Source organism: Dicentrarchus labrax, unplaced genomic scaffold (assembly GCF_905237075.1).
Source record: "Dicentrarchus labrax unplaced genomic scaffold, dlabrax2021, whole genome shotgun sequence".
Lineage (NCBI taxonomy): Eukaryota > Metazoa > Chordata > Actinopteri > Moronidae > Dicentrarchus > Dicentrarchus labrax.
The window spans coordinates 18,675,875-18,690,632 of NW_026136714.1; the positions used below are offsets into that span (position 1 = coordinate 18,675,875).

The window sequence follows — 14,758 nt, forward strand, 5'->3', positions numbered from 1 at the left end:
GTCTGTATTTAGTGTCAGCCATGTAAACAACATGGCTAGAGGTCACATTTGAAATGCTGTAGGTAACAGTTCACGCAACACCTGCCATTGAGCACCTCAGGTCATGTTGTCAGTTGTTAGCTCTGATTTGTGTAATGAGAGTGTTGAAGTGTGATCATTTTCACATAGCTAAAAAGACCCCGCTTTGTGTATGTGTGTGTGTATGTACAACATGTATGTGTGCAAGTGAAGCTCTACTTCACACCGTAAGATTTTGTTCATCTATATATGCACGTGAATGTGTGTGTGTGTGTGTATGTGTCAGTGAGACTATATTTATCTACAGACACACCTAGAATCAGAATCAGGTTCAGTGCCAAGTAGGTTTTAACACAAAAAGGAATTTGCCGTACTATTTTGGTGCATCACAATTAACATGGTAAAAGAAAATTAAAATAGATAAATTGACAATAAAAGTATTATAACATTTTAAAATATGTACAATATATGTGTATTTTACGATGAAAGAGCTGCAAAATATTGACCAAGTAATGTGCATTATGTTTGTTAATGTAACACATTGAGTCAGATGTGGAGACTGTGAATTAATATAACATGGAGTCGCACTTGCACATTCACAGACTGACAGATATTTTCCAAAAGGTCTGCCTGATTGGTTGCTGCAGCGATTAGTGGTGGTATGGTATAACAAATGAACCTTAATAAGAAACAATTCTAAACAGTTCCGCACTGCATAACCAAGCTATGAAACTAATATGTTTGCCTAATGAAGGACGCAGTGTCAATTGTGTCCAGCTGTCACCGAGCCAGTTGCATCCAAATCTCACATATGAAGTCGTCTGATTACTATCAAGAGGAAGTCTCTGTTTGCAGCTCTAACAAGGAAAGGATGGGCGACTGGGGTGAAGCCATGCAGGAATGAAAGTGGAGGTGATCACAAGTTAAGTGGCTTTGTTTCTCTGCTTCCACTCACTTCACTTAGCCAATAGGTTGATGTAGCAAAAACCCTTGGAATTCTTGAAACCTTTGCTTTTATTCTCCTCCAAGTGATGATAAAATATCTAATTTCCCCCAACCTTGCTGTCACTGCAGTGTGAATGAATACCTACTGTGTTGTTCCCAGTTATCTTTCAAGGTTTTCTAAAACCTGGCCTGCTTTACACAATAGTACAAAAGGAGGCATTGACCTGACACTAGGAATTTAGTGGGAAATACTGCCACCTGATGGAGACAGCTGACGACTACAGCAACACTTTTAAGAGGTCATGGTTGGGATGATGAATGAAACCATTAGAGAGACCCATGTGTTTCCGATTTACAAACAGAGAGCCAAGACAATCCAGGATCAGACATTTATAGCTTTGTAGCTAATGGTCCTTATGAGCAACGGAGAGCTGAGTCTATTGAATCTTTGCTTTCAAAGAGAATGGATGAGAAGAAGATTCCCAAAGTTTCTCTAAGTTTTCATTAGAGGACGCTGCCAATCACAGTGAATATAAAACATGTGAGGAGTTAGTTTGTAACTATGTGATTTTATTTATGTAGTGCCTCTCTAAAGCAATATTTGCAAGCTGTTTCACAATTAATTAAAGTAAAAGAATAACAAATACTAATCATGCACTGATAAGGATGATAGAAACAGCCAATGAAAAACGAATGGTTAAACATGTTTTGAACCAATTTAAATTATATTATTCTTGTAATGGTTATTACACGTTAGACTTTTCATCCTCTGTGCAGCCATTGGTTTTCTATGCAGTGTAGTATGAAACTCAACTTGCAGACAGTAACATGCCTGAGATAAATAATAATTATCATTATTTTTGATATCATCATTGTCATGTGGTAATGCTGCTGCCAGAGGGGACTGTTTTTCCTGTTTGTGTTTAGGAATTTGTAATGTTAGATATTTGTTAATACTGTTAATAGGTACTCAGCTCATGAATGCAATCCTGTAGCTGACTCCCAAGACTCTGAAGTTCAAATCAGCTTTTCTCACACACACACACATTACAGTTTATTTTACTCAACACAACCAGTTGTTGGTTTTGTTTCATAAAAAGAACCAACCTGTTATGCAGTAGGGTTGCTTTCCGGTCCAGGTCCTATCATTCAGACAAATGCGTTCTGTTGAACCATACAGTATGTAGCCTTCATTGCAGGTGAAGCTCAGAGTGCTCCCTTCTAGGTAACATGTACCGTTCTTCTTCCCATTCCTGGGTGTGGAAAGCCAGCCACAAGACACCACTAAAGAAACAGTAAGTAAATTAATATTAAAACCATTGTGTTTTATGATCATGACTAGCCTTAACTAGCCACAGTCAAATGTTGTAAAACAGGCAGATGTATAAACATAGATGACTTTCAAAACCAATGCTTTCTCTTCACTAATCTTTCTAATTATATTACTGTGCAGGATGGATGAATTCCTAACTAGACATTATTTATTTGAATATAAAATAAGCAGTAATAAACATGTATGAAACAATTTCCCTCTGGCATTAACGCAAACATAATACATATGTCACCATGTTTTTGCTTATGAGTATAAAAGACAATGAATGAATGGACAGAGATCAATCTTGTTTCATGTGGTACCTGGCTCCAGTGCTACCATTTGAGCCTGATAACTCTGGTAGGCCCTGAGTGTTGCGTTTCCCACTGTGAGGCTCCGAGTGGTCAGTGTATCATATTTACAGAACCTTGCTCCTTCTCCAAAGCACATCTTCAACATGTCTGCCACCAGAGGGTCATCAGGTCCCTCAGGCAAAGAAAAAACAGGAACAAAAGCAGGATCGTGGCTTGGTGGGACATAGTAGGCATCCAAAAGGTACTTCGAGTCGTATGTGAAAAGGGAAGAGTTCTTTGAAATGTTCCCTGTGGACAAAAATAAAAAAGATCAAAACATCAGTTTAGATGTGCTGGTGGTGGTCTTAAAGCCAACTAAAAAGAATGTCAGTGGGCTACAACATGTACTTGGTGGCTTAGTCGCTAGAAAATAACACCAGTTGGGGAAGCTTGTCACCTTCTTTGGGGTTGGTTGTCACATGTGTGATAGTGAGTGACTGCATTAAGTCTTCCAAGTTCTACCCAATAGTACAAGCAAAGCACATGTAGGAAAACGTTAAATGTATGTATCAGAATGGGTAATTAGGAGGAGTTATTGCCAGAGCAGCACGTTTGACCCATCAGACTGCTTGGCTCAAGCTACCTTTTTACTAAAACATGGAATTAAAAATAAGAAAATAGAAGACACGCTATAATTTGGAGATTAGAACATAACTCTAAGAGGTCAGTGCAGGACACACACAACATGCTGCCGTGGTTTTCTTCTGGTGCAGAATTTGATGCATACAAAAGTGTAACTGTATTTGCACAAATAAATCTATTTGTTCCCATAAGTTTAAACTGGGTTTCTGCTGCACTTACACTGAGGCAAAATTTCAGTCAAAAGGTCAAGCCCATGAAAAGCTCACCGGTTTTGAGCGATATATACTGTAATTACAGCTGAGATGTGATTATCATGTACGTATGTGGTCTGGCCCCAACTGTGTTCCAGAGATGTGGTCTCCCCCTGATATCTCGCTGTAATCTATTAAAGCTGCGCTAACTCTAAACATGTGCCTTGTGTTCTTCCTGTGCACTCTTTGTCAAAAATGACTTGACTGTCATTTCAGAGTTTTAGCCCAATATGGTTCAATTATGGGTTATTATTAGCAAATTACATAATCTGCTCTCACCTTTCTTAACATGCAACATAGCTCTCTAAACAAAATCCAACAGACTTCAATTTTTGCACTACTTTAAAGTGAGAACTGATTATTTCAGCATTGATCAGGGTTTGATAGATGTTTGCTTGTTTCACAAACACAAGTCAGTTCACACTCACAGCTGGCTCCAAAGGTAAAGATTTCCTCTGGCGTGGCGTCGGCTGAAGAGATGACCTCGCCAACTTGGGTCAACAGGGCATCTGATGAGTTCATCCAGCTGAGGAGACCCTGACTATGGTTGAACTCTGTTGGAAGTAGCACGGTCACTGCCATTGTTCCCTCATGCACACGAACCTCCACACTGGCACCAGAGCAGAAGCTTACGGTCACATTGTGAGGACTGGGACAGAACACAAATACTCCTACAAAAGAGAGATTGTGTTTGTATTTTTAATACAAAATAAAACATGGTAAAAATCTTAAAAACAACTTTTACAATACACAATGGTATAAGAGAGAAATCGGGCACTACAGGGCATGTAAATACAGTTCAGGCTCACAAAAAATTATGAATCAAAACTGGATAAATAACAAAGTAAAAGCTTTTCCTCCCCAACCTTTACCTAACATAAAAAAGAAAAGTATAGAGGATGTGATGTGGTGTTACTATGTCAGATTACAATATTTCATGATAAATTGTCAAAACAGCCATCTTATTCTGCCAAAGTTAACAATATCTAGTATGCAGCTGGTCAAGAGTGTCTACATAATCTCACCGTGTAGGTCCATCGATCTTTGCTCAGTGAAAGGAAGCACCTTCTGGTTCCTTAGCACCTGAAGGTGGCCCTCTGCTAGACGTACCTCGATGACATCAGAGGCATTCTCCTTCATCGCCACTGATGACAGCCATGTGGCTTTGGCCAAGGTACCTTGGTGGTCAATATACACATCAGATTGTTATAGATGCACTATGTAGTTGGCACTCTGTAGTCAGGAATGGTTTCACTGCTGCTGAAGTCTCGGTAATATCAAATACTCCAGATGTTTCAGGCTTCACTGATCTAATGAGGAGAATATTAATGACATCTGGCCATCTACAGTCACTTGGCCCATGGCTGTAGTGAAAATCAAAACAATGAGGCTAACATCTGTTCTTCTTCACCACATCTGACCCCCAGAGATACTGAGCGAAAACAAGAGGGAAGTCAGGAAATAGGCTGTAATTTTACAACGCCAACATGTTTCACTCACAAAAGGACCTGACCTGACATCACTTCGTTCTCAGAACTGTGTAAAAGATAAGAGGAAGCCTTAAACACTGCTTGAGAGAGGAATGCAAGCTAAAAAAGACAAACAAATAATTCAGCAAAAATACCAAAGTCAATATGTCTGAGCAAACTCTTGAGGCAGGGAATCAATCTTGTGGCTGATAACAAATTTTAAAAAAAAGAAAGAAAAACACAAATCGAACCATAAAACAGGTCTCTCAGAAGAAATCCAGAAATAAGTTTTATCCAAACAAAGTGAGAGACCCAGTAGTAGCATAGGGATGAAAGAGGGGACACAGACAGGGCTTTCACATCAAATGTGGACTCACCGTTCTTAAGTTTCACCTGTTCTGTTCTGGCCTGAACACTCAGCTCTTTGTCTGGCGAGGACACAAGGTAGAACTCTCCTTTGCCATTGAAAGTGTAGTTGAGGCCGTTGAACGTTATGAAATGCGGATCCCCAAGGACAACACCTATATACACATTTTGGCAGAGACATTTTTATTTCGAACAGCAAGCTATGGATCTCTCATTCAGCTAAACACTGGTTCTCTAATACGTGTTTACAGCCTCTGAAGAGCACGCAGTCAACTGTATGATCTAATATATTTCCACATCTTAAGTCTCAGCCAAGTCTGTAATTCATTTATCTCCCTTGCAAACCGAGCTGGTTATTACCTGCTATTCTAATGTCCATTTGCAGAGTCGAGTAGAGGCACTTAAATATAGATTAACAAATACATACATAAACACACACTCTAGACTCTACAATCAACTATAAATAGGCACTGCACATGCATAAAATAATAACACAATTTCATACCTTCTTCCATATAAGTGGAACAACTTTCCATTTGTTTCATTTTCAGATGTTAATGTTGACTAAAAATACCTGAGCAACTAATAAGCATGAAATCTGTCTGTCTCTGTGCTTCATTATTAGTTATAAGCAGTATGAATGGTCTCACCAGCTCTTGGGGGCCGGTAGTTGCGACACTCACTAGAAGGGCGATGGCTGAAGTAGATGTGGCAGTGGTTTGACCACAGGCAGCAATAGTAGAAACTAATGACATCGTAAAGCCAGTGGGAGTATCCAGGCACCCGTGGCGGCTCCATGTATGGAGGTGAGCCCCAGTCGTGAGCCCTCTCTGGGGTGCTGCCACTGATCGAGTCTCCCGTCAGCACCAGAGTGCCTGTGCTGTCATAGCAGCACTGCTGCCCTGAACCATGAGTAGGACTGGAAATATGAAAATAAAGTCAAGTCTGAAAGGGACAAAATGCTTCTATTTTTACCTTTAAGAAGGTAAAAACTTCTGTCCCCGTGTCACTCCTACCTGGCCTGAATTGCTCTGACGCAGTGGACACTACCTGGGTGATAAGTGCACACACTGCCCTTCTCGATGTCACAACTATAGTCAGTCTGAAATAACACAGGGAATAAAATCAGTCTCAATAAAAGAAAAAAAAACACGTACATTCTTGTTGATCAGTGGCAATCCTGTTGACTTAGACAGAACTCCAATCATTTGTAAAGTGCAGCTGAGTCACTGCAATGCTTTTGTTTACATCCTGAAACCCTGGTCACAATGTGTATTATTTAGTATAATTATGTGTCATTTTGGGATTTACTTGCAACATTTCCCATCCGAATGTGACCTTGTAAACATCATTCTCGCTCTGAATTATCTGGTTATTAGTATATTTCAACATCCTTGTTTGTTATCCAAGGACTGCTTTGGGGGAGGAGTTTTAAATGTTATCAGACCCAAAAATTTAACACAATCTTTAACAGAAATGCATATGCAATGCATAAGCTTCACAATACAACTTTTGGTCTAATATTATACTTATATATTTTATTATAATATGGCTTTAAATAAACAGTCTAGAGAATTTTCTTGCATCCTTATACTGCTTCCATATTTTTGCTCCAGCAAAGGGCTCGCGTAATTGCTATTGTCTCATTTTATGGAGAGAAGGTCACTCTCACCATTTGCAAATGTTACCACCCCAGATGTTTCTCTACCATCATCAGGATATTTATTGAACTGCTAGAGTACATCTCTATTAAATCAAATATTAAATTCAGATAAAGCCAGAGGTTGACATCTTACTTTAAACATTCAAACATCAACCAATTACTTGTTCAGACAGTGCTATACTTTCTCTAAGGAAAAACATTTTTCTCTCATTACATACACTAATTATAGTAATATTGATACTGAAATTACTGCTACTATAGCTACTAATATGACTACTTATTCAACTCAAAAACAAAAAAATATGAATAATACCATATCCATTGAAGAGCACTCACATGAAACCTGCCGGTGTCTGCTCGGGCCTGTGCCAGAGTGCATGGACAGTTAATGAGCTCATCCAGGAACTTAGGCAGCTTCTTCTCCAGTTCGTCCCACTGCTGACACTTTTTCTCAGCCCAGACAGCAGAGTCATCTCTGAAAGCCCGCTCCAGGTGCCAGGCTAAGACATGACCTCCGCTCCACAGCGCCTGTACATCCCTGTGTGTAAACAATCACAGTCACTCGCAGTTATTTTGAAACAGAGATTTTTCCTGAAATATAAACTTCCAAGTTCAAGCTAGGGCTTAAATTAAGTATGTGATATTTTGTTCAATCAAAAAATATTACTATTTTACCTAAATTTCCCAGAACCCGATTTTATTTGTTTTTGTTCGATGAACAGTAAAAAAAAACAAAGCCAAAAAACCTAAATGTACATAAATGTAACACAGTGAAAAGCAACATGTCTTCACTGTCTGCTTGCTATTAATCAAATATAAAAAAAAAAATGTCAATTTATTTTATGTCAATCATCAAAATGTTTATTCGCTGAATTGTTTCAGCTGCCTGTGACCGATACTGTCAATACTGAACTCTGGAATCAATGTGACAGTCAAACTCCACATACAGATAGATGGATAGCAGAATGTATTGCTTTCTAATAAGCTGTGGTCACAGAATATGGTATATGTGGCTAACATAGATAGTATACTTAAAGCTGAATTTTATTTATTTATTTCTACATGTTTGATGTTAAAAAGTAGGTAGGACTCCAGCCCTACTGGCCCTACTGGTTCTGCAATCCCTGAAACTGCAAACACTGTTCCTGTAATTTTATGTGCGCTTTTTGGAGTGTGCCTGTAACTGTAATTTAGCAGCCTTACAATAAGTCTGTAGTTTTTCCTGCTATCAGCCAAATATGTCCGGAAAAAAGTTTTCTTTCCACGTTATATTTCTACAATGCTTTATGTATATGTATTATGGATACCTTGCTCCATCTGACTCAGAACTGGCAGTGATGCGGATATTCCCCAGCTCCCAGCCAGAGTAGTTATGTGAGGGCTCTGGGATGAAGCTGAAGGCACCAGTGTTGGACAGATTCCTACCGAGAGAGTACAGATAGCTCAGCTTGGCCTGCAGAGCAGATCTGTTCTGTGCCTCTATCCTCCCGCTAAACTCTGTGTAACCCCACAGCTCTATGTTGACCTTCTCTGCTCCAATCAAAGAGCTGTTCCATGTCATCGTAAGTTGTCCTGCCACATTAGGTGTGCCGTAATACTGCCACTGTGTTCCATTCACCAGGGTGACTTTGAAAGCATGGTCCGCTTTACTGGGGTGAACTAACGCAGTGAAAAACAGAAAATATTAAGGTAACCAGTAAGGTGTAACCAGAGTTTTGCTGATCAAAAGTAAAAAAAGAGAAAATAACTGACAAAACTGAAAACCAAACACAGGCTGTACATGGGGCCTTTCGTAGTTTCTCCTACGCACTTCACAGCCCGTTCTCATTCCCAGGCCGTCAAATACAGACACCAGTGCAGCTAGTTAGTTGCAATCTGAAACTTGATCGCTAGATACGAGTAAATCCTACACACTGGTCCTTTAAAAGCAGCATCCTAAAAGCTATAACTGAAATGCCAAAGTCACAAAAGGTATTCTTTAAATTTAATTAAAATTATTTTGGATCACTGGTCATAAATCAGTGCAGTACAAACATATTCTTATATTTCAGCAACATACCTGACAAGTACTCTCCAGATCTGTCAAAATGTATCCCATCTGTTGAGACAGCAAATGGTATCCAACCCGTCTCATACAATAAAGGAGAGACGCAGTAGGCTTGGCCCTCAGCATCAATAAATCCTTCTCGTTCAATCTCTCCTTTGAACCTGCAACAGAAACAGACGAACATGATTTTTGTTTTTTGGCTAGCTACACAACATTACGACTTTGTTCTTAATACGATTTTTCTTCTGTAACTGCACTCACACACATATGGTCAGTAGAATAACAATTTTAGGTTCTTTAATGCAACACTGTATTTAAGAGCAATCTGGGAATAAGTCTGACACAGGTTGAAGATCGCAGCTTTAAAGGAGAGTTGATCACTGAAACATATCCTGAGACAATGGAAATTAAGATTTAAAGTACATATTGAAATGATATTGATACTCCAACTACAGAGAATGCATTATGTAATTTCAAAGGCAGCAACAACCTTTTCTTTATATAGACAGCATGTTTCCATTTGCTTTAAATACAGGAAAAGTATTAAGACATAGAGCATCCATTAGCAGCATTATATCATGTCAGGCACCATTTGAACACTTCCTTACTGAAAGAGAGTCTATTGACATGTTTTGTGCTTCATATCTAAGAGTGTTTGTTTCGTGTTACAAAGTGTTTGAAAATGTTCTGCAAGAGATTAAACCTCTTTTTGCTTTAAGCGTGATTTTGATGATTTGGAAAAAAATGTAATATTCCAGATATTACAAAACTTCTGTCATCTTTTCAGTACGCAAAACTTTTTTTGAACCTTAAGATTACTGTTGCCTTTTCTGAAGATGAAAAAACAAAAAAGATTAGAATTTGGACACAAATGTTATCAGTACTTAAGTACATGTATAGCAAATTTGGGCTATCCCAAATGAAGATCTACAGGAAAAGCACAACATGTGAATTGACAGATAGATACTTTATTTATCCTGAGGGAAATTCAAGAATTGCATATACTGTTTATGTTTTTGACGTGTAATGGAAATAATCCCACAATGAGTGTATGCAAGATTTACATCATGATGTGCTTCAAAGGCCACATGCTCATAAACACAAACCTGCAGAGAAAGCGGCCCCCAGGATGAAGAACCAAACTGAGGATCCTGAGAGCTCTCCCACCCAGCATGGAGCTGGAGTGAGGCATCACCTGGAAACAGGACTGGTTGTAGTCTGAACAGCAGTTCAGCAAAGAGACACAGGTTGTATGGCAGGAGCATTCCTCCAATATGTCTCCACACTTCCCCCTGCATGTTTGAGCTTAAAAAAAAACAGAAAAACATTTCAAATATTTGCACTGACGTCTATTAGAGTTTAACCTGCATAACAAATGGCTTCATTTGGTTTGCTGTATGCAACAATACATATTCCAGACAAGTTATAAGGATTCAGAAAGTTTACTTCGTGCAAAAATATAAATATAAATTCATATAAGTCCCTAAAATACTTCTGAAAGTTATACTTACCAGCTGTTTGACATGAGCAAATAAGAAAGATTCCACAGAGGAAAATGGTTTCTCTCAAGTGTGCTCTCATGTTTATCTTACAGAACAAAATAACACAACAACCAAACTGTGGCACTGAGTCGCGCAGTGTGTCAGAGGTAAACCGGAAACATACATAGGTTATAGCTAACTAGGCGATACTCCGATGGCAGTTTTAAAGTTATTAATTAACAGATTTTTTAAAAATTAAAGAACCGTAACTCACAAGATATCTGTTTCACAATGCCCACACTGTCATGTTTATAATGTTGTTCTCGCGAGACGTTGCGGTATTTGAGCATTTGGCGCATGTGCACATCATGTGACTCGCTCTACCTGTGAAGTGATTGAGAATGAATTGGAGAGGATTGTCAAATGAACAAAACAACCCTCTTCTGTTGTGTTTAATTCGCCCTGGATCATCTCCGCCACGTTAACCGCGACAAGAACCAGAATGGAGGAATAGTAGGGAAAAAATGACGTTTTAGACTTAGTTGTTTAGTTAAATAGCAAGCTAACAAGCTAGCTGACGTTAGCTCCAGGCTCACATAGACAGCAGCATCAGCAGCTGCTTGTGTTAAAAGAGATCAGCTCTCACGGTAGCAATAGTAGAAACATGTATTTTCTTTATACAATCATCGCGTCTTTAGTTTCTTTTTTCATTTTGAAATGGATGAAAAAAAGGAGGTATTGCACCGACCTGAAAAGACTTGATGGCAAAACAGTTCTTATTACAGGTAAATGTATAAAGATCAGTGTGCATTGAAAGCTGACATTTGCTCCATACACCTTTGCCCGTTGCCTGATATTACAGTACAGTTGGATTATTGCAGACAGTATTACTGCTGTCCTCTTCAAGTCTCACTAACACATGAACTTACATAATTTGTTGTTGTTGTTGTTGTTGGCAGGTGGGAACTCTGGCATTGGCAAAGACACAGCTGTTGCCATGGCAATGAGAGGGGGCCGCGTCATCATTGCTTGCAGAGACATGGACAAAGCTGAGAAGGCTGTGAGGGAGATCAAGTTCAAGAGTCACAGCCTCAACGTCCTTCCCATGGAGCTGGATCTGGCCAACCTGCGCTCTGTGAGGGAGTTCTGTAAGAGCTTCCTCCAGAGAGAGAAGAGGCTGGACATCCTGATCAATAATGCAGGTGAGGGTGTCAACCACATGGAGACCAAAAGATCACCAAAGAAAGAAAGAAGAGGAAATGTTTCCCTTCCAATAGATAACCCAGAAGTTTATTTGGCCAGATGTTAGAGTGTTTAGTGATAATAGCAGGAAACCAAAACAAATGGATTAAGATGTGTTCCCTTTTAGAAAAATCTGCAGTAAAAGCATCAACATCAGATAAAACCCAGATGTTTGTCCTTTTGCCACCTCATTGTTTTGACCTTTTTCTTCACCCTGTGGTGCTCCTGCAGGCATGCCCAGCATCCTCGACTGGACAGACGACGGCTTCAGCATGTGTTTCGGTGTCAACCACCTGGGTCACTTCCTCCTTACCAATCTGCTACTGCCACGCCTGAAGGAGTGTGCCCCCAGCCGGGTGGTCACCATCACATGCTCGATCTACAAATACCAAAAACTGGACTTCCAGGACCTCAACTACAACCTGCTGCCCTTCTTCACCTACTGCCGCAGCAAGCTGGCCAACATCTACTTCAGTCAGGAACTGGCCCGCATCACCGAAGGGAAAGGAGTGACCTCTTATGCTGTGCACCCTGGTAAGAGTTTCTTCCCCAAATGTCAAATGTTATTGAAAGAAAATTCAAATTAAAATTCAATTCCACTTCCTGCAGTTAGTCCTGAAGGTTTAAAGTGTATCACAGGAATAGAAGAGGTCCTCAGTAATCATTAGTTACGAGCCTACTTCTTGTTTTCAGTGTGCTTTGTACATTTTTAGACAAGTTCTGTATATTGTATTTATTGTAAATATATTGATCTACAAGCAATGTATTTTTATTTGAAATGAAATCATTAGGGCTGGGCTATATATAGTGTGAAACAGACATTTTTCTGTACTGTTTACACTGAGGTGTCTCTTTATGGTGTTTGTATTAGATCATGGCAGTCAATATTAAAATTCAATGGGCAGGGTTTCTTTATGACAATATTGGATTTATTTACAGGCGTTTGGTGTGAACATTATACAGTGCTTTTCAATATTTGATTCACTGGAATAACCAAAAACAGACATTCATATCTGGTTATTTTATCTAAAAAAAAATGTTTGTCCACTCCTAACATACAGCGTATATATTCCTGACACTATTTATATTTACCCCTGCCTCCTTATGCTGCTGCAGGTTTTGTCCAAAGTGGTTGGACGTGCCACTACTCCATCCTGTTCCGAATGCTGATGAAGGTGGTCATGTGGATGTTTTTCGTGTCGTGTGAGATCGGAGCTCAGACTGTCATCTACTGTGCTGTGTCAGATGAAGCTGCCAGACACAGCGGGGGTTACTTCGTCGACTGCCGACCAGCTACTCTGCGTCCTTTCGCAAGAGACGCCGGTGTGGCAAAAAAACTGTGGGAGGCCAGTGAGAGACTGGTGAAACTGGCCTGATGGTGGAACCTGGAGAAATGGGTTCTTTATTTTTATTTAAAAGTTATTTATGATTGTGTAATTCATATTTATGTTTTTCATCAACCTCGTTGTGTACAGTTCAGTTGAAAAGATTTCTTGTTCTTTTATGTGCTTGACATGTTTTTGTTATTCATTCAAACTTCTTTTTGTGGGTTATCATTTTTATATGTATAAATAAAGACTTTAAAGTTTTTCACTGTCTTTGGAGAGTACATTGTCATTTAAAGAAATTGCCATGTAATGAAAAACAGTTGGGTTGCTTAACAAATTAATTGTCTTGGTAAATAATTTTTATATGAACAATTCTAAACCACCATCTTACCAGCAGATGGCCCCATCTGCTGGTAAGATGGTGTCATGTCAGCTGTCAGTTATTTATTTATATAGTTCCTGAAAGAGGAAGGGGAGTCCTGGCAGCTCTGAGGGAGGAAGAGGAGCAGAAGAGGAAGACTGTCAGCAGAGAGATGAAGAGGATTGAGGAGCAGATCTCCTCTCTGTCAGACAGTATCTCTGCTGTTGAAGAAGAGCTGCAGAAACACAACGTGCCATTCCTCAGCAGTTATAAACCCACTCAGACCAGAGCCAGAGTCCAGTGCTCACTGTCAGACCCACAGCTGGTCTCAGGAGCGCTGATAGATGTGGCCAAACACCTGGGCAACCTGTCCTTCAGAGTCTGGGAGAAGATAAAGGACAAGGTCCACTTCAGTCCTGTCATTCTGGACCCAAACACTGCACACCCTCGTCTCTATCTGTCTGGTGATCTGACCAGTGTGAGATGTGGAGACACAGAGCAACAGCTTCCTGACAATCCAGAGAGAAACACAAATTATCGCACTGTTCTGGGCTCTGAGGGTTTCAGCTCAGGGAAACACACCTGGGAGGTGGAGGTGGGAGATCATCCTGACTGGAATATAGGTTTGGCTAAAGAGTCCGTTGATAGGAAGGGGGACAGAAATGCTTCACCAATATCTGGAATCTGCTGTTTATTGCATCGCAGTGGAAAATACACTGATGGTCTTGGTAAGACTGTCACAGTGAAGAAGAGTCTCCAGAAGATCAGAGTCCAGCTGGACTATGACAGAGGAGAGGTGTCCTTCTACGACCCTGAACTCATGACTCACATCTTCACTCACAGAGACAATTTCACTGAGAAACTCTTCCCATATTTCTGTGTTGGAGCAGCTGTTAATGCTAAAACTGCTATTTGTGTTTCTTTGACTGTAGAAAATTCTGCAGAAATTGTTTGATAATATTAGACACAGCTTGTATTTCTCAAGGTTTGATCCAAATTAGAGTTAAAATGGCATAGATTCATTATTCACTTTAAGGTAATTTGGATTAAAGATTCAACTAAAGACTGTTTCTATTATCAATTAATCTGTAATTATTTTGCCAATAAAATATCAGAAAATAATATTATTGTTCAAATTGTCACCAATATATATTAGTAAGTATAGGTGGCAGTTGATTAAACAACTTCATTCACATTGTTAATGTCAGAAGGAAGTGTCACTCCCAATAACATGTATTAAAATGTTGACTGCAAAGGTTGCTGTTGGCGGTCACCTTAATCTTGATCTCTAACATCAATCTTTGTGTTTATGATAGTATAGCAGAATTCTTTCATTATTC

General features: G+C 39.5%; 2 protein-coding genes across 4 annotated transcripts in view; one reads left to right on the top strand and one right to left on the bottom strand.

The window, feature by feature from the left end:
• The window catches only part of susd2 (sushi domain containing 2), a 31,433-nt gene extending 20,629 nt beyond the window's left edge, over window positions 1–10,804 (bottom strand). For all 3 annotated transcript variants that reach the window (XM_051423828.1, XM_051423826.1, XM_051423827.1), the window contains exons 1-12: window positions 10,518–10,804; window positions 10,113–10,311; window positions 9,019–9,167; window positions 8,267–8,618; window positions 7,296–7,497; window positions 6,313–6,398; window positions 5,947–6,215; window positions 5,308–5,451; window positions 4,487–4,639; window positions 3,890–4,132; window positions 2,599–2,877; window positions 2,071–2,247 (exon numbers count right to left, since the gene is read on the bottom strand). In XM_051423828.1, coding sequence (XP_051279788.1) covers window positions 2,071–2,247; window positions 2,599–2,877; window positions 3,890–4,132; window positions 4,487–4,639; window positions 5,308–5,451; window positions 5,947–6,215; window positions 6,313–6,398; window positions 7,296–7,497; window positions 8,267–8,618; window positions 9,019–9,167; window positions 10,113–10,311; window positions 10,518–10,587 — 2,323 coding nt within the window. In that variant the 5' untranslated portion in view covers window positions 10,588–10,804. The remainder of the gene's footprint in view (window positions 1–2,070; window positions 2,248–2,598; window positions 2,878–3,889; window positions 4,133–4,486; window positions 4,640–5,307; window positions 5,452–5,946; window positions 6,216–6,312; window positions 6,399–7,295; window positions 7,498–8,266; window positions 8,619–9,018; window positions 9,168–10,112; window positions 10,312–10,517) is intronic.
• A 47-nt stretch (window positions 10,805–10,851) lies between these two features.
• si:dkey-174n20.1 (uncharacterized protein LOC796174 homolog) lies at window positions 10,852–13,327 on the top strand. The gene is made up of 4 exons (XM_051423906.1): window positions 10,852–11,272; window positions 11,447–11,689; window positions 11,961–12,263; window positions 12,846–13,327. The coding sequence occupies exons 1-4, from the start codon at window positions 11,152–11,154 to the stop codon at window positions 13,103–13,105; spliced, it is 927 nt and encodes a 308-aa protein (XP_051279866.1). The 5' UTR covers window positions 10,852–11,151; the 3' UTR covers window positions 13,106–13,327.
• The last annotated feature ends 1,431 nt before the right edge of the window (window positions 13,328–14,758 follow it).